This window comes from Onthophagus taurus, chromosome 6 (genome assembly GCF_036711975.1).
Source record: "Onthophagus taurus isolate NC chromosome 6, IU_Otau_3.0, whole genome shotgun sequence".
NCBI classification, from domain to species: Eukaryota; Metazoa; Arthropoda; class Insecta; order Coleoptera; family Scarabaeidae; genus Onthophagus; species Onthophagus taurus.
The window spans coordinates 7,561,629-7,580,944 of NC_091971.1; the positions used below are offsets into that span (position 1 = coordinate 7,561,629).

The following is a 19,316-nucleotide window of genomic DNA, read 5'->3' on the forward strand; positions in this document are numbered from 1 at the left end:
ATTAATTTTTAAGCCTCAAGCTCCTTAAATGTATTTAAATGCATTTCAGGTCGCCGAGTTTTTATTTCTAGAATCGTCCGGTAATTATTTTCTCGGAGAATTAATTTTGCGGAAAGCGAAAATCCCAGGCTCCTCTGATTCCGGATGCAATTTCCTGAAAACATGGCCGGATCTCGCCCACCAAATGAACCTATTTTTCGCCATACGCGGAAGTCGGATATTCCTTCTTTAAGCTCCGATGATTTTAACGCAAATCATCCCTAACAGAAAATTATCACTTATTAATATGCAAGTTTATCAACACAACATCTAATTCTACAACTCAAATTTATAAATAACTAGTAGATGTCCGAAACATAATTTCGTAATTTCTCTCGAAACCAGGTGTTATATATTGCGTATAATGCGCCCATAAATTTCAAAACACAGTACCAGACAGTTTACTCGGCATAGGTTGGACGCCTGCTCTGTTACCTATTTGCCGTTTGTGGGAGATTTTAGCTCTACCTCTACGTTCTTTAGCTCCAACTCTCAGTACTAAATTGCAAGATTATTCGGAGTGATTGGCGCGTGTTTCCCCCGGTGAAATATTGTTTACGCGGCAGCAAAACGGCAAAACCGTGTGATTTACTAACGGGTCTGGTCATAATCTTATCATAACGTCGTAATAACCACAATTATTTATCGTCGTTATTTACTGCCTCATCCATATGAGCAGACTCCATAGCGTATACACCTAGTGAACGCACCATTTTGATGAGTTATGACTGGAGAAAGATGTATCGAGAAGTTAATGAATGACCAGTTTTGCATATATTAGTATGTGTTTTTAAAATAAAGAAGCAGGATGTCAGCTTTATTGATTTTGCTTTAATCTGCCAAAGAAAAGAAGAAAACCCTCTTGATACCCTGCACGAACCAATGAGTAACTCTGTAGCGAAGTTATAGAAACGCTCATCTTAATCATTCCAGTTGATCTACTTTCAAATGAATATATTAAAATTGAACACCGGTAAAATTTATTCATTGTAAGAAAATCTGTTTTAAATAAAACTTAAAACGGACTATGCATATTTAATATATCTGATATGATCTATGCCTATTCATATAAAGTGACTTGACAATTTATTAATTCTTTATCGAAGATTGGGATAAAGAATTATCAAAGAAATGTTCGTATTCAGTATTCAGCACGTCTATTGTCCTAGAATATTTTAATCTAACCTCAACAATCGTAGTATCTAGTTTTTTTTTGTGCCAGGTACAAGATAGATGGGAGCAGGATATTCTAATTTCGTCATATATCCGCGTCCAAACGATCTTTATATGTTAATATATCATGAGCTCTCACATTAACATAATAATAGCGGGCGGTACGACCGTGACGCGATTGTTGTTCAAAAACGACCACGTTTGTTTACAATGGGACAGGTGCAGTGGTAGAATTGTTTCTCCCTAATCTTCCATTTGCAGATTGCGCTCAAATTATCGGGAATATTTTATTGAAGCGTTACGGCGTCGATTTTATCTCGCCACCATAGTAATGGCCGCGATAGGATTGCGTGGGATTTTTACCGGCGAATACATTCATTTTACATGTCAATCCCATTTACGTTCCGTTGTCAGAACTGAAAACGAGCTTTTATAAAAATAGTAGAAGCGTTTGAAATATTTTTTTCGCAGTTTTTTCTCATATGAAGAAGACTCGTCTTTTTTGGTGCGAATGGATTGCGAAATATTCAGAATTTCCATTATTACGCATTATTAACAGATATAATATTAACAGCTGGGTGGTCATGGGGTTACAACAAAAGTAAAATATATATTGTTTCTTTGTTGCTGAGACGTGTGTCCATCCGAAAGCGAATGTGAATACGCCCCCAAGCTGATCTAAATAACAATGTCCGTATCATTCCGAATCGGGTTTGTATATGGGCGTCTATTGTCCTTTAGTTTCAGTGTGGCGTAAACGTCAACCAGGATACAAATTTATTGGTATTCTTTATGAGTCTTTATACTTAACAAGTAAAGTTTATGTGTTACACCTGTTTGGAACAATGTATTTTTTACCTTCAACCATTTCAACCATTTTTAAATGAATATTACCCTTGTCGATTGAATACAATTAAAAGAAACTGTCAGTTTAAGAATTAATAATTTATGATACCATTGAATGTGATGGTCGTGAAGTTCTCGAAACTTTAACAGCAAACAGAACGTAAAACTTTGGTTACATGTCGAATTAAAAAATAAAACTTTACGGCTCGTGTTTACGATCATAGGTCTTATAAAACGGCAGGCCTGGGTCGTACCTTTAATTTTAATGCCCCACCCGGGATATTTTAATGTAGCGCATCCGCAAAAGGTAAAAATCATGAGCGGGAATGACACTATGGGCGCACCGGTTCGAACACGCACGCCACTCTGCGATACCCCGCGGTGAGATGAATTACAACACCATTTTAATTGTCTGGCGCGGTCGCTAATGGATTCTCTCCTTTTTGGGCTTCGGGCAGCCGACAACGTGCCCCCTCGAAAGCATCGCATTAGCAGCGCACCTCTGTCTTTTATTCTTTCGTTATTTATTAATTTTCGATGGAGGTCTGGCTGTCTGCTCGAATTGATTAGTAAATGAAGCCGAAAGGTACCATATTAATCTATACACGTTGTTTTTGCTTTGTAATTCAATAAAAAAAAATCAGGTTTTAGACTTGATTTAATACGTCGTGTATGATTTAATGGCCATTTCTACGAATAAGTGGCGTTAACGTAGGCATTTTTGCTTTTATATAGCGCACTCCAATATCAGTAGAGCATAGTAATCATGCTAAACTCCCATTTTTGGAAAAAGAGTTTAATTGGAAAACTCGAGCATGGTATTAGGTGGACCGAGGCATTGTAATATATGAATATTGGTAGGAGCCATTAGAGCGCGGGCAATTTTCAGTAATGGCTTTCGCATGTGAATTTAAAAGTCAAGAAGCAGCACCTCATCTGATGAAGTGCTGCAAGTGACTTTTCCACAATGAATTGGATCCTCCTAATGGGAGAACTCCACATATATACATGAACGTAGTCTAATTTAAGATGTTTTTTTCTTTCGTTCTATTTTCTTTTCCTCATGTGCGAACTTTTACATTTACAGAGTAACCATCGCATGTGTATTGAATTATTTAAACAATAGCCGAAATTGTGAGATTAGGAATGTGTCCCCGTTACTATTAATTATCCTAGTTGGTTGGGCGGTCCCCCGTTGGTGCTATAAACTCCGGGGGGCGAATGCTGCGGTTGTCTTTCCCCATTCTCTTCGCCCCGCAAGAGTCCACTGAGGCTTGTCAACTGTCACTGGCCACTCTGATACATGATGGAGACAAAACACTACATGTATTGATGTCCTACTGTTGACGACTCCAACACAACCCACTACTCATCCCCTTTGACTGCGTGGAATTTAATATGCACGACGATGAGGAGGAATATTTTAACAAAATCCTATAAATTACATCGTGAAATATTAATTATAACTGAAATCAATAAAAAACAACAAGCTATCTTCCACCATAAAAGAAAGAACTAAATGAGATCAAGTAGAGAGCGATCGAAGACAAGGGTCCGTCCCACGTTAGCACCGTGAAATGACTGATTACCTGCTATGATTGCCGTGGGATTGGTTTTATATCCTCTTTTGCCCACATTGAATCGTTCAGCGTCGCCCGAAATTAGATAAAGAATGAGCCACGCTGGAAAAAGCGCCGCTACTAGACAACTTCGTTCAGTTATTACAATTAGTCTCTGTTATATCTTTTCGACGTTACCAGCACTCAATCTTTACGATGGAACGCAATGTAACGAATATTTCAGCCGGAAGAAACTGCTGCCATTCACGTTGGAAAGACATCTAATGAATAAGAACGTCTTAGAACGGCAAAAGTAATTAATGTTTTCCAATTAAACAAGCAGACAGGACAAAAGTTTTAATGGATACAGTCTCGTACTTTGTCGTGACAAATGGAATTGTGATTAATTGTGTGTTTATTGCAACCGGAATACGAGTTCATTTGTTATATTTAGACTATGTGCATAATTTCCAATTGTAAAGAATTTGCACATTTTCTCCACTAATGAACTGTTAAATAGTCATAGTTTGAGTGAGGTGCACTACTTTGTTGGACAATTTTGGGTTGTTGCAAATTTATTTTTGGCATTCAAAGAACAACATAATAAAATTATTAGCATAGGAGTGAAAATTATTGAAAATTCTCTATTATATTTTGCATCAGTACTATTATATTTACCTTTATTTTACAGTACAAACCATTAAATTTTTAATTATTAAATTGAATGTAGTGGATGATCAAATATTTATACCTAATACTGAGAGTAACATCCCTACCGCAATTAAGCTACAAGGATAAAAAATGTTGTAATACAATCGCATTATATGAAATTTTTTTGTGAAATTCAATATGACAAATTGACATTTTAAGTGAATGGATTCGGCAGAGAAAATTGGTAGCAGTCATTAGGCTAAATCACAGCAAATTGGCAACAAAGCTTGTGTTCGGTCCTGATATTTGGACGCGGTCAAACGCGTTCGACAGAGGAGTCACCATTCAATAACAGAATTGAAAATCGACAGGACGCAAACGCGAACACGAGCTATTGGATTACAGAAATTGTTTGTAAATAATCCGTTGGTCATGTATGGCCGTCCAGGGGTCCATTCTTTCGCCGCGAAATTACGGATCGATGGCAATTTGGCTAATGCTGGTCGAAATGTGCGGTATACCGTTCGCACTCGCGACCTGTCAATTGCACAAGTTAATTTGACTAAAACGTGTGCCTCATACTCACTCTTTTTACAAATTTTTACCACATTCGTTAATCGAATTTCATGTTTAAAAAATGAAAAAATAAAAGAATAAGACAAATATTGCATTTACTTCATACTCGTTATATTTAATTTAAATTGAACTGCAAATGATAATATAAAGTTTCGTATTCGATTCTCTACAATTACCCAAATTTCAATTTAATACCCTTTATAAAAAGGGTATAATTTCAGATATCGCGGTAATAAACGTAAAATTTATCGAGTTGCAAAATCTTTCGGAAAGAATGTTTCGCGCGCACCTTGATAACGAAACAATTTGCCTTCTGAGTGCGTTTTTGAGTCAGCAACTTGCCGATATCTGATATACACCCAAAACTCCGAAACCCTTCGAAACGCGTCATTAAAAGATTAAGATTACCGCCGCGAGATAGTACCGTAGAGGAGGCATAAAATCGCTACGTGTTTCGTATAATTTCGACTTTATCGGGAAGAAGTGGTACGATTAGGGGCCCCGTGGGGCGATCACAGGGCGCTAAGTGTCAACGGCTGTAAGACGTCATGTCAATTTGAAAAGGGTTCGACGATTTTCGACGTTGACGGCTTAATGTACGAATCGAGAAAAATACCTGACGGTTGCACAACAAAAGGGATCGAATTAAACGCCACGAATTCCAAAGATATTTTTTTGTGTTGAATAATTATCTAAGTTAATCGATACAATCGTATTCCATCAACTAATGTTTGGAGTGGTGAGTTAAGTCTTGAGACCTTTGAAAGTTTGATCCTGAGGGGACATCGCCCTTTCAGTAACGCGAAACTTCGTCAAACAAGTTTGGACAGATTATTGCGGGGTGAGTTACTGCTAAATTAAATGTACATATCGCGGCTACGCCGTTGTAATGTAAATTCTACCGATTCAGTTTGTCGTTGTTAATTTAAAAGCTCCTCCTGCAAGTTTGAAGTAAAGATTTTCTCAACTGCTTTACTTGTAAGTATTTATGGCATTTTTAATTAACATTATAAATGGAGGGTGGGATAACACCTGGTTTGTAAGTACTAAAATTCTCTTTCTTGGATATTCTAAGATGTTGGGGAAAAGGCGTTATTTAGATTATTGTTACGGAAATGAAACATTCCTTTATCCCATTATTCGCATATCTGTGCATCAACTCTGTTAAATATAATACTTGTTAAGTTATAGTGTAATAACTTTGTAATTTGTATAATGGAAATAGAGTAACCCATTGTACACCTGGTTTAATTGTGTTCATAATTCGGTTATATTTCAAAATCCTAAGTAAATATTTAATGCCGACACTTCACAAAAAAAAACCGCAATTAAGACCAGCGAAGCGGTTAAAATTCTCGAGCAAAGCACCCTAGAGATTAACCTGGGACGAGTTATTACAAAACCTTTGTTTACCCGCACACATTGTTGAACGCTTTGTAATTATTTAATGCCTGAAATTGAACGCTGCGCTAACGGTAGGTAATAAAGGGTGAGAGTACTTCCCACAGGGAGGGGTTGTAGCATCTGAGGGCTAATTAAAAGAGACGTAGGCTTCATTAGGATTAAGCCTCCAGCAGGAATTAGTCCAGTCATTCTTACAAAACCATAATAACATAGTTAATTAATATTACTAATTTCATTCAAGGGCGGCGTCTTTTCGGTCTCCTAATGGACCTACAGCCGCTTTGTTTGTTTTTGATGAAGGGCAAACATCAGGCCTTTTCATGATTCAAATCGGGTCTTTCGTTTTTGTTTGGTTTCGATATTTTAGTATTGCTCCCCTTTATATCTATGAATATACACCGAAAATGGACGGGTCCAATAAACTTCGGCCCGGGCGGTATTAAAATCGATTGCGAGGCTTTTGGCAATTTGGCTAACAAAGGACTCGAAGCTGGAGGAGACTTCTGTAAGCGTTAGAAAAAGTGACAAAAGTTCACAGCCCGATTGAAAAGAGATAATTGCAGGGCTGAACCGACGATGAGAATAATTAAAGTGAACTCTCCGACTACGAACTGAAACGGACTTTTTCGCGTTTTATTTTAAGTTTTCTCCGTTGAAGTTTGCCATAGAAGATATTCAAAGGGATCAAAGTTCAATTTATGGAAAAAGGCACTTAACTAAACTTTTCTATGTGAACTAAATGAACTTTGGTTGCTTTACCCAACAATTTCACCCCATTATTTATTTTTATGTTGGTACAATTTTTTAAATACTATTTTTATATAAAATAAATAATATTATTACATATACTGGGAATTTCATATAACTCGCAATATATGAATGCAGTAACCATAACAGGCATTGGGTAGTTTTACAAAGGAAAAGTTTTGCTTGGAAAAAGGTGACGCCCTTATGACAACCCTGAGTTTTCAGCCATCTTAAGAGACATGCGACTAAACCCGAATGTTTCTAGTTCTAAGTCTAGTGTTAGTTCTACTTTTCGTTCAATAAAAATATACCACAATCAAACGCTGAATAACAATTAAACTAGAACTAACACTAGACCTCGGTTAAGAAAGTTTTGTGAATTCTAGTTTTAGTTCAATAAAAATATGCAACATAGTGATATCTTATGCTAACTCTGAAGTGTTAACTCTAAGTGTTAGTTCTAATTATAGTTCAAGTGTTAATTCTTATTTTACTTCAAAATAATTATTTTGATTTATTTATTGCTTATGAAATATCTCCTTGTTTTAGTGTTAGAAATTAATCAATCCATCATCGTGATGTATAGAAACAGCACGTATTGGTCTGAAACCCGCTACTACTGTTGAATGCTTCCCATTATAGAACTATTCGGTGGTAATATAATTGATGATCACATAATTAATATCGGCTTATTAATTAGACCTTCGTCAAGTGTTCTGTGTATAGGGTGTTGAGACCCTTTCAGCTTCCAATAAAGCAGATGACTCAGACGGTCCTACGCATTCGGACACTGTCACTTTGTTCTGACGAAGGAGCGTGGATTGAAGGGCACTAAAGTATTTTCGCATCAATCAGCTCAATAAGATGTGTGGCTAAAACTTTAGGGGCGGTGAGAGTGGTAATAAGTGAGTGATCAAGAGGGTAAATTTTTCGTAGCGGGGAATCTAGTGACAAATAACGAACTAGGAAAGGAAATTAACGGGAGATAGGAAACTGTAGTTTGCAGAAACAGGCTATAAAAACTTAATTAAACGAATGACGTTTATCAAACATCTTTTATCAGCATGCCGCGTTGAAATTGTCCAAAACGAATGGTACGACTCAAAGTTAGTAAAGTCATAAACGTTTTTTGTCGGGTTGTTTTTCTTCTGCCTATTTTTGCGCTTTTACAGTGCTTGAGGGAGTAAAGTACATAACCGTTACGTCATGATATGTTCTTTTTATGGCGAAATTAGTAAAATGTCCCGGCATAGAGGAAGCCAATTTAACGCAAGAGCTTTTTATCTTGGGGCCGGTTTTTCCATAATTGGGATCCGAAACGTAAAAGGATGTAGGATAATAAAGCGAACCGTTTTTACTCGAGCGTAAAATAGGTGAATAAACGCCCAAAATATTCTTTTTTATTACCATATATCTGATAAGATTCAAATAAATGAATATTTACTAAAATATAACAAAATACATAACTTTACGAAAGCAGAATATATTTGTTTGTTCTGTTTCCTCCTTGGCTTGGAAGACTGGTTACCGGAAGTTTTCGCGAACTCTGTTTTACGGATTAAATGAAATATAAAACCCCAACAAATTGCTCGAGCACCCCGGAAGAACCCTAATGGCATGGGAATGTCTAGAATGTGCCTGTGTTTCCGTGAACTGAATTAATGTCCTTAAAAACCCCACCATTTTGGTTGCGTCGTATTGTCGCAGCGGAAGTACAATATTTAATACAGAAAGCTCGTTACGGTGAGGGTAACTATTATTCATGTTTGTCTTTATTAAATTTAAGAGGAGATTTAGGAAATGAAAAGTTTATTTAGTACAAAAACTTTATAAATCGTTTTCCTAATGAAGGTTAGTACTGGATGTATAGGCCCATGAACCAATTAGTTAATGAACCTGTCCAGTGTGTCCATTTTCGCCCAGTTCATCAGACTTGACGACTAACAAGGGCGCATTACTTTCAGAGATTCTAATTCATTTAAAAGGGGCGACAGCGGAGAAGGCAGGAAACCGCGTTCTGTTCGCTACCGGTCAATTACCATCGAACACCGCGTGCCATTTTTGTCCTGTTGCCCCCTTAATTGAGTTATGACGCTCTCTGACTGCATCTGACATATATTGTAATGAAATTCCCCTTCCCACACTACTGACAGGGTAGAGCTATGCGAACCGTCCATGCCGTTGCTATCGAACGTCCACTCGACTGGGTACTTTCGATAATTGAGTTCGAATCAAAAGTTCTGTAGTCGTACGGCTCGGGGAGGGTACCTGCGGAAGCACTGTTTGTAATGGTCGATCCAATTTTCCAAAGGAAAATTTTACCTTTACTTGAATGCTCAGTTTTCTGATGGCTTTATCGTTTCAATCAGAATAAATGAAATAGGTAATATTAAAAAAAACTCACAAACAGATTTAATTAGATGTTTTCATAATAAAAATGTTTTTGAAATCTCTTTGTTTAGAAACAGCAATATACGGAATGAGTCAATGCCTCGGGGAATAAGGGTGAGAATAACAACCCTCTATGCCCGGAGCGCAGGTGTGACATGTCGTCAGGATATTTGGGCTTGCGATTCGGGGTCGGAAAAGGGCCAGTAAACTAATGAAATGATTTCAGCCGGAGGCTTTCACAAGAATGGGTCAGTGCGCACCAGCTCCTACGTCTTTTGCGTGAAATATTGTCAAACAATCCTTCAGGCCATCCATGGGCGCTCGAGAGCACTGACACGACATGGAGAGTTACAGCCGACGATCAAAAAATTCGATGACCCGGAACGTTTTTTATGGACGGTTCATTACTATCAACCATTTACTTGAAAAAAGATAAAAGTGGTTAATGAAGAGAAGTCCCTTTTGTCTCTATCTTTATCCGACACTCACCGAACAAAGCAAATAAACGTATCAAAGAAATAAAATATTCATTTGATGGATCGTTTTTATTGACAACTTAATCTTTATCCGTTCGTGTCAGCTTAATTGTACTTTTTGGGGTAAGGAGGAGGAAGAACTAGATGGCATGCACATTCGCATGTTCTCACGTAGGTACTCAAACTATGGTAAGACATTTCATTCCTTAATGGAACTTTCATGTTCTGTAACACCAATAAATTCTTATTATCTTAAACCTGTACCAAAAAAGCATCTAAATTTTCTCTTTCAATAATCGATATTGAAACCTTAATATTAAACCCATAAAATTGAAAAAAAGATAATGTGGCATTCGTTTAAGTCTTACGAGGCATGTAAATTAATTTTATTTTAATAGAATTACAATTCAATATTGTCTCTCTCAAAATAACTTCCTTCTGAAGCCACTGCTGAAGATGGTTCTTACCATTTTCATAGCAGTGCTGAAACTCCAGTACTGGAATAGCCTTCAGCTGATCGGTTACAGCCGTTTGAATGTTTTCGAGTGTCCCAAAATGAGTTCTCTTGAAGTGATTTTTCAATCTCTGGAAGAGGTAAAAGTCACAAGAACTCAAATCAGGCAAATAAGGAGGTTGAGGAGCCACAGGAATGTTGTTACTGGCCAAAAACTCGTTTATTGAAATTGCTTCGTGATGCAACACCCAGCTGTTCTTGATGTTTGGTGCCACACGAATGATCCTTTTTCGAAGTTTTTCAATAATCTCTCGGTAAGTGTTGATTAACTGTTTGACCTTGAGGCACAAACTGTTTGTGGACGATTCCCTGAATATCAAAAAAATATTTTCTGTAAAAATTTCGAATAAACTGTAATTAAACAATTAAACAATCAATTTTTTTAAAAATTATATATAATTACTTTAATTACCATTAAAGGAATTGCGTCTTTGTTTACTACTTAAAAATAATGTTAAAGCCAAATTGTTTAAAATAAAATAGCAATTTACAGCATTATATATATATATACATATATCCTTTTGTCAGTTAAAAACAATAGTCGTTGATTTATTGTTAAGTTAAAAGCGGTTTGTTGCGTTCGAATTTTTATTCAAACATGGATCGTATATTAAATGGGCCGGATTTTATAACACCGATTCCATTGGTTTCAATTGGAATAAGATTATTTGAAAAATTAAAAGAAAAAGAAGACGATGTTTTATACGTAAATTAAATTAGAGGTAAAAATTTTTGTTATTGATTTATACTCGAATTTTAGGTTGATGTTTCAAAAGATACGAAACTTACAAACAAAGAATTTTTAATTTTATGCTGTAAATTAGCGGAAAGTCTTCGAAATTGTGGGTTTAAAGAAAACGACGTTTTAGCTATTTCCGCGGAAAATAGTATTTATTATAATGTTCCCACAGTTGCTGGTTTATTTCTTGGGATGATTACAGGATTTATTAACCAAAATTACACTAAAAGTAATAAATAATTAAATGTTTTTTTAATACTTTATAATATAAAAAATTAAATCATTTTAGATGAATTTTTACACCTTTTGAATATATACCAACCAAAAATCATTTTTATGTCTTCAAAATTACTCCAATTCTTTGAATCATCCGATTCAATAAAAATCATAATTTTAGATGAAGAAGTAATTCCAGGTTATGATAACCTAAATATGTTTATTAAAAAATATTGCGAACCTAATTTTCTCATCAAAAATTTTAAACCTGTTGATGTAAATACTATTGAGCAAATTGCGTTTATTGCATCATCTTCTGGTACCACCGGTTTATCAAAAGCTGTTATGATAACTCATGATAACACAGCAATAAGAGTGAATCATATAAGTATGAAGGTTATTTCTAGTACTAGATTTAGTGTTACTTCTAGTTTTTGTTCAAGACTAAATCAATTAGAGTGATTTTTCTAATTTAAATCATTTAAATACATTTATTTTAGGTGACCCAAGATTTTCTTTAGCAAAAGAAGAAGTTGTTTTATTAGTAGTACCAAATTTTCACGCTTTTGGTATATTAGTTAGTATTTGTGGAATTATCAATGGCAATAAACTGGTTATAATGCAAAGATTTGACGAAGAAACTTACCTAAAATCCATCGAAAAATATAAAATAACAAATTTACCCATCGTTCCAACGATAATTTACAGGTTAGTTAAAAGTTGTATTCTTAAAGATTATAATGTCTCAACGGTCGAGGAAATTCTTTGTGGGAGTACACCACTAAGTGAAAGCGTCGAAAAAGAATTCATCAAATGGTTTCCGAATTTACAAAGTTTTCGTCAAATTTATGGTTTAACTGAATCAACGTTTGGGATTACTGTAATGCCAACGGGAGAGACAAAATTTGGATCATCGGGGAAAATCGTTCCTGGAATGTCGCTTTGTATTTGCGATGAATTTGGTAATCGCTTAGGTCCTAATCAACGAGGAGAAATTAATTTAAAAGGTAGAATGGTAACTAAAGGTTATTATCGTAACCCAAAAGCAACAAAAACCACTTTTATCGACGGTTGGTTACACACCGGAGATGTTGGTTATTACGATGAAGAAGGTTTCGTTTTTATCGTCGATAGACTCAAAGATTTGATTAAATACAAAGGGTTTCAAGTTCCACCAGCTGAAGTAGAAGGAATTTTAATATCTCATCCAAATGTTAAAGCAGCTTGTGTTGTTGGTAAACCAGATGAATTTGCTGGGGAGTTACCAACTGGTTTCGTGGTTAAACAACCAAATTCAAATGTAACTGAAGAGGAATTGATTCAATTCGTAGCTGGTTTGTATTAATTTCATTTTAATTCGATTTTTAATCAGTGAAATTATTTATTTTAAGAACGAATTTCAAAAACGAAACATTTACATGGAGGAATTTATTTTTGGGATGAGTTACCACTTACAGCTAGTGGCAAAATTCAAAGACACATCCTGAGGGATTCCTTCAAATAATTATATAGTATTGATTATAAAATGTAATGTGGCATGATGAAAATAGAAGTTTTGAAAAATATATCAAATTCTAAACGTTTTAACCCTCTAGGTTTATGGAATCAGTTTAAATTTTGAAAGTTTGGTGAACATATTCAGAAAAAATAAAGAAGTTCGGGATAAATTCCAGGGTTAAGTTTTCAAGTGCGAATAAATCTTCTCTCTGCCCCGGTTATGATATGGGCAAGTTTAAAATCTAGATTGTAGAAGTATGAAGTTGGTGTAATTTACATTAAGTTGGAAGTTCCCGAAGGCCCATAGGTTACTGCTTTTCTGTTCGCTCTAAAAACTTGTTTCAAACTTTTATGCATTATTTTAACTCGGAACCATATCGGATTATGTATCGTTAAGAAACACGTTTGGGGATTTTTAATGGCCGTCAAACTTTTCGTAGCCCAAAAAGCCTTTTTCTTTTTCGTTCGTCGAGGTAAACACAAAGTTAAAGTTTGAGGTAATTAACTTGCGCTATGAATAACAAATCCATCATATCCCGGTTTTCCTTATTTCGGCTTTTCCGAAGTCCGTTTATACAAACTTTATGCTCCTTAGGATTAAAGGAGCTGATGGAAGCAAGCTTCTGGTGTATTTTAGCGTACTGAAGCCACATTCGTATCAGCCCGGATCAACGTTTGCTCTCTGATAAGTTTCCCGGTTTCCAATTGGCAGCTACTTAAGGGATTATCCAGTGACCACTGCATTAATGGAGTTGCGGAACAGTTACTTAAACTTTTATAATCCTATTTCGGTTTTCCCATCGTTGAAACTCCGATAGCAGCTGTATTTGGTGGAGAAACTCTCTTAAAAATTTTCTAATTGTTTTCGAATTAAACCGATTAAGTTTGGATTACTGTAAGGAGATATTTTATCTTAACTTTTTTAGGTATATTTAATAATTAAGAACTTTGTAAAGTTGTTTAATTTGATGTAGATGTTCGTTTAAGGGAGGGTATTGGAAATTGATTTCGTTTGATTGTCTGTTGGATCACTGTTATATAGGCAAATCGGCTATTGCAACACCTCTTCCTCGTACCGCTTCTCTCTTCTCTTCCATCTCCATTTTCTACTAATTTACGGTTGTACCCGACCAGGAGGAGTAATCTGTACGCAGCCAAGATAAGCACGGAGCCGGAGACATGTCCTTAGGGACGAGAGACTCCACCTCTTGAAGTCTCACTTGATTGACAGACACTATCTGCGACAGTCAGCTTTGTCTCGCCCTCGGCAACGCGGAGCTTTACCAATAGCTTTCCGGACGCGACCGGGTGCACCCAGTCCTTATCAGTTCCTCTTAATTAAGGCGGACGTTTCAATTTTGCCGTTAAGCTACTGGTATTTCGGGTACTGAGGTCGCGTCCATTTGATTTGAATTTATTGTGTGTTGCTTCGAATCTAATTACTTTTGTAGACAAAACCTTCCAACCGAAACAATCCAACATGGTGAATAATTGTCTTCTTTTTGTGACCACCATGAATTTACAGTTTGAAAAAAATATATCAAAAAAAAAAACAATTATATCTATATATAACGTAAATGTAATAAACGTGTATGCAACGATTTAAAAGTTTTAATAGCAACCTTTATAACATATACACTGCAACGGTTGAGTGTAAAGTTAACTGTAGAGTCATGTAACGGTCACGCTTTCTGAATCGTTATTTTGAACCCTTTAAAAGCTCAAATAGTAACCTTTGTAACAATGCCAGCGTTACAATTTAATTTAATAACAATGCTTGTTTATGCTTTAGTAACAATCACATCGAAATATTTATATTTTTATGAAATGAAAACTTGAACTTTCCACGCCATGTTTTATCCTGATATATATAGACATCTGCGGAAACTGCTGCTACTGAGACCCGTTAAAAATCACATTAAACATTTATAAGGTCCCGGCGCTGTCGAATTTCTCCAAAAGGCGTTCCTTCCATGTTTGAGTTTACCGGTAATCCCTTGTGATGACCTCTCACGGTTCAGTTACAGTACAAGAGCACCTGTGTCCTGCTCGTGCACCAAGACCGGGATAAAGGATTTACATAAAAGACGTTTTCATTTATTTTTACGGCCCTGTTTCCGTATGCGTTAGAAAAGCTTTGATATATCATATTAAAATATTAATGTTTCAATACTCTCACGCGGATTATTACCACAATAATAACTATAATTCTAATAAATATTGCAAGAAAAGGTCTGAAGATGCATGGTTAACCCGAAACTTTCTAGGTCTAGTGTTAGCTTTAGTTTCAATTATTTAGCGTGCATTATTTTATGAAGAATTTAGTTCCATTGTCAAAAGCGAACTCACAGCGACTGAGTAAGCGCGTGTACTGAAAGGTTAAAATAAATTTTTAACGTCTCTTTTTATCAATAAAATTAATTCTAATTTATAATTGAATAAAAACGGATAACCGAAGAGTGTAATTTCCCGGGGATCACTTATGCATGTAAAAGGTCTTTGGAATTCCGCTGTCACGTCCGTAAGGCGATTGGAACCAATTTTTCAGTGTGCACATGGTCCGTTCACAAAGAACGGCGTTGACATTGCCTGAATAATCCTTTCATTCAATCCACGAGATAGGTAATTTTCTATTTGAATTGCCGATAGGTTCTCAAAGGACACCCTCTTGAGTGACGACGAAACGAAAACACGTTAACACCGGCCAGAAAGGGTAAGAGGGACAAGATCTCATTTGCTTTATTGACCTATGTCCTTTTCAAACTTAGTTCATGTTTTACTTTATACGAACCCAACTCTTAATATACAGTAAATGCTAATAAAACATGTGGATGTAACATAATTCGATTACATATTTATGATCTTGCTACCCGAATAATTGCTTGTAACCGTTATTTATATGCAAACAATGTTGGTCGCGGACAACATATCCGTTCCAACGTTCCGGTTTATATGGAAAACCCGAGGGTATTATCAATTATAGATACAATATTCGGTATAAATATTCCCGATTCTAATTAATAGGCCAATATTACCAACATTTCAACTATCCAATTACTGTACGGTGTATGTCTCTTGTCACTTGCTTGCAAACACAAAACATACAAAACACTTGATTTGTTACTAATTATTCCAATCGAATTAACTATGCACTACAATTAATTAATAATTATTAATCAAATTTGTCTCATTAAACCTCATATATAAATAAATATTTAAAAACGTATCCAATTAATATGCTTAATTAAAACAAGTAATTAGAAAATTTCTAAAATTGTCAAACGTTTTCCTGAAAATTTAATTAAAATGATGAAGTGGCAGAAATATTTGCATCGTCGAGCAGGCTGATAATTGAAATTTCAGCAGTTCTGTAGGCGATTAATGAGGGGAACTCTACTGAATAATAAGATGTGTTCGATTTTATCCTAATTGATTTCCCAATTAAGTTATTCGAATACTTCGTTCCTATAGATGTTAAGGCGAATGTTGGAATCATGTAGTAATGCACAACTTCATCTTATCCCTGTCTTTAACAAATATAATACGGTAATTAAATTGAGTTAGTAGTAAGTAAATTTTAATTTAACGAAAATTGATTTGTAGATTGATATATAATTGAACCGGAAGTCGTCAACTGTTTCTCATTAAGATCAATTACTTTTAATTGTTGGAATAAAATGTGATGAGGGATAATTTGACCGTAACTTTCAAAGAAAGTTGCAGGTCCAGCACGACAACGAGACGTAGAAAGGAACTATTCAACTCGGAAACACCCGAGACGGTAGGAGACAATTTTCAGAAACAGGTTGTCAATTAAAGAGGAAAGAAATTTTATTAGAAGTTCCTAACTCGAAACTATAGGGCGTAATTCCCTCTATCCGGCGACAAATTACTAACCTAGCCTCCTTCTTTTAAAAACTCGGAAGCGAGCCGACGGCCCGAAGAAACGGCTGACTCTGCACGCTACTTAACCATTATCCAAAGAACTGCGTCACTACGTGTCTTCGTGGTCGAAATTGTACAAGTCTCTGTATCTTTTCGGTAACTTTTCGGGAATTCAAAGGAAGTATCCCAGAAAAATTTAAAAGGTTGGATTTCTGAGGTAAAGATTCCGACTCCATTTGCCAACTTCGTTTCGCAGTGCTTGAAATCGTCGCCTAAGTTCAAATGGGGAGCTCTTTCTATATCAGTGCAAATATCGTTAGGTTCTATTGAAAGCCCCAGAATTTTAGTGCAAATATACTTTTTAGAGTAAATCGTAATTTTTCTTATTGACCTTAATTTTATATTCATCATGAACATCAGAGGATGTTATTTCTATTAAAATCTTGTGTAACTTTAATGGATTTACTATATTAAAATATAATTTTGTAATTTATTAAAATCATTAAGTAATTACAATTTGAAGTAGATATTCAATTAAAATAATATTACCCACAACAAAGTGTTAATATTCCCTTTTACTTACTTAGTTTCTCTTCAAACTGGTTAACGACCTAACAACATATTTCGTTTTATATTCAACTTGACGCTGACGTGCATAGCTCATATCTGTATAAGTCTCGAGAGCAAACGCGACGGGCTCGGAGCGCATTGTTTCCAAAATTATCCTTTCTACCTTCGCTTTTATGGCGCGGCATACAATATTAACGTTGCACCGCCGTCGCCACTGATGTGTCGGGGCCAAAGGGCCTTCTCGGTTCGCAGAGCAAACAGCCCTTTGGGATTCGCGGTTTGCAACCCGCACGTGGACAAGAGGTAAAGGGATGCCCGCTACTGTCTGCCAGAAGCAATTGTTCCCTCTCCTGACATGTTTATGACCCGGTTTGGGTCGAACCGTGATCATTAGGAAGCCGCTACAATACGAGAACGTCTTCCTCATCTGAAGGATTACAACAGGGGACCGAAATGTCTGAAATGGTTCTAGTTTCATCCGATTAAAAGCTTGTACTCTATTTAAAAAGTGTTGATTTTTAACTAAATACACAATATATTACATCAAACCGATAAATTATTAATATAGCGATAATAATAAGGAATCTTACGTAAATCAAACATGTCATCATCACAGCCACATATCTCCGATATTGATTGAGCCGTTACATTCCTCCATTTCGACAGTTGATGTTAACAGTAATAATACTAATTTGGTGAGAATTAACCCAATTATGAACAGACGGCCTATGCTACATAATCACTAATCAGTAATGACAAAGCTGCTTCTGTCGAACTCCATTTGTGCATCATAAGCATTCAGCGTATTCTCTCGTATCAATGATCCCTAAACAACAATATACGTGGTTGCATTAAATCTTGAAGTAGTTGTTTATAAACGTGCACCTTCAGCATTTATGAATTCGATATTGATTTATGCTGTCATCGCTGTTGTACCACATGAAAATTCCATTAAGCTGCTTGAACTTCATCGGCATTATTTTAAAATACACACGCGATGTTTTTGACTGCAACTCTACGTCAAATGCAAAAGTCATGTATCTAAAGTTCTTCTTTATTTTTCGATAAAATGCATCGTTTAATATTTCCTTGAAATTGAATTATGTACAATTTAATTTAAAAAGTTTAATGAGTCTGAGGAAATATTGAAATAAAGAGCATTAAATATAAACTGCGTTACTTAAGTAACGCAAACAGTAGTAAAGTATTTCCTAGATTTAATTGCAACCTCTGCATTTACATTTACAAGTTTTGTTTCCAGGTACATTTCTGACCCATTTACCGTTTTCGAGGGAAAATAGAGAAACTTGGTAGGGCAAGGGAGAAGTTTGTCATAAAAGAGGTGCTCTACCGTAAATTTTGGGGTTCTTGCAGTACACAATGTGGATAAAACAAAACGGGGTTCACCAATAGCGTGCGAAGACCTTTCAGCCGATTAAGCGAGTAACGATTTTAACACATTTCAAAAACTCAAGGCGATTAATAAAACTCGGCATTGCGGTAACACATGGTAACATTTCGAGCAGCGGGGAGCTTACCACCTGCAGAGATATTGTGCAACATGGGATGCATGGGTGGGCCCCAGACCAGAAGTGTTTTTATAAACCCCCTCTGAAGTGGTGGAAACCCCTATATTTGTGAAAGTGTTCGTATTTATATACGGGTTCCTATTAATCTCAGACAATTTATTACCCGACAATTTTTTTTTAAATAATTCTCACAAAATGCAATTGAAAGGTTTAATGAAATATTTACGCTTATTTAAACATAGTGTCTATATTTTTTTCTTTGCATATACTTTGTTCGCAAGTCTTTGCGTGTCGACATAAATGTTGATCATTTACATATATTTGATCGTTTACAACAGCGTCGGCCGCAGGAAATTATAAATGAGTGCATTATACGGGGTTTCTCCTATCTTAGTTGGAAAGTAAAAAAACATTACTTATCGGGACATAAATACACTTTTAGTAAGGTTTTGTACATGATCATAAAAACAATTATCATGTAGGCGAATCGACACGAACTATGTA

General features: G+C 35.7%; 2 protein-coding genes and 1 long non-coding RNA gene across 3 annotated transcripts in view; all 3 read left to right on the forward strand.

Annotated features, from left to right (window-relative positions):
• The window catches only part of LOC111427779 (zinc metalloproteinase nas-7-like), a 57,804-nt gene that overhangs the window by 5,722 nt on the left and 32,766 nt on the right, over nt 1-19,316 (forward strand). The window lies entirely within an intron of this gene.
• LOC139430303 (uncharacterized) lies at nt 5,204-10,733 on the forward strand. The gene is made up of 3 exons (XR_011640773.1): nt 5,204-5,685; nt 9,458-9,500; nt 9,613-10,733. It is a non-coding gene; the product is annotated as an uncharacterized lncRNA (long non-coding RNA).
• LOC111427971 (luciferin 4-monooxygenase-like) lies at nt 10,913-12,905 on the forward strand. Its single transcript, XM_023063352.2, has 5 exons — nt 10,913-11,082; nt 11,137-11,344; nt 11,405-11,719; nt 11,832-12,665; nt 12,723-12,905. The coding sequence occupies exons 1-5, from the start codon at nt 10,975-10,977 to the stop codon at nt 12,833-12,835; spliced, it is 1,578 nt and encodes a 525-aa protein (XP_022919120.2). The 5' UTR covers nt 10,913-10,974; the 3' UTR covers nt 12,836-12,905.

Coding starts and splice junctions, on each gene's coding strand:
- LOC111427971 (XM_023063352.2), top strand. CDS start 10,975: ATGGATCGTATATTAAATGGGCCGGATTTTATAACACCGATTCCATTG. Junction 11,720..11,831: donor AATAAGAGTGAATCATATAA/GTATGAAGGTTA, acceptor CATTTATTTTAG/GTGACCCAAGATTTTCTTTA. Junction 12,666..12,722: donor ATTGATTCAATTCGTAGCTG/GTTTGTATTAAT, acceptor ATTTATTTTAAG/AACGAATTTCAAAAACGAAA.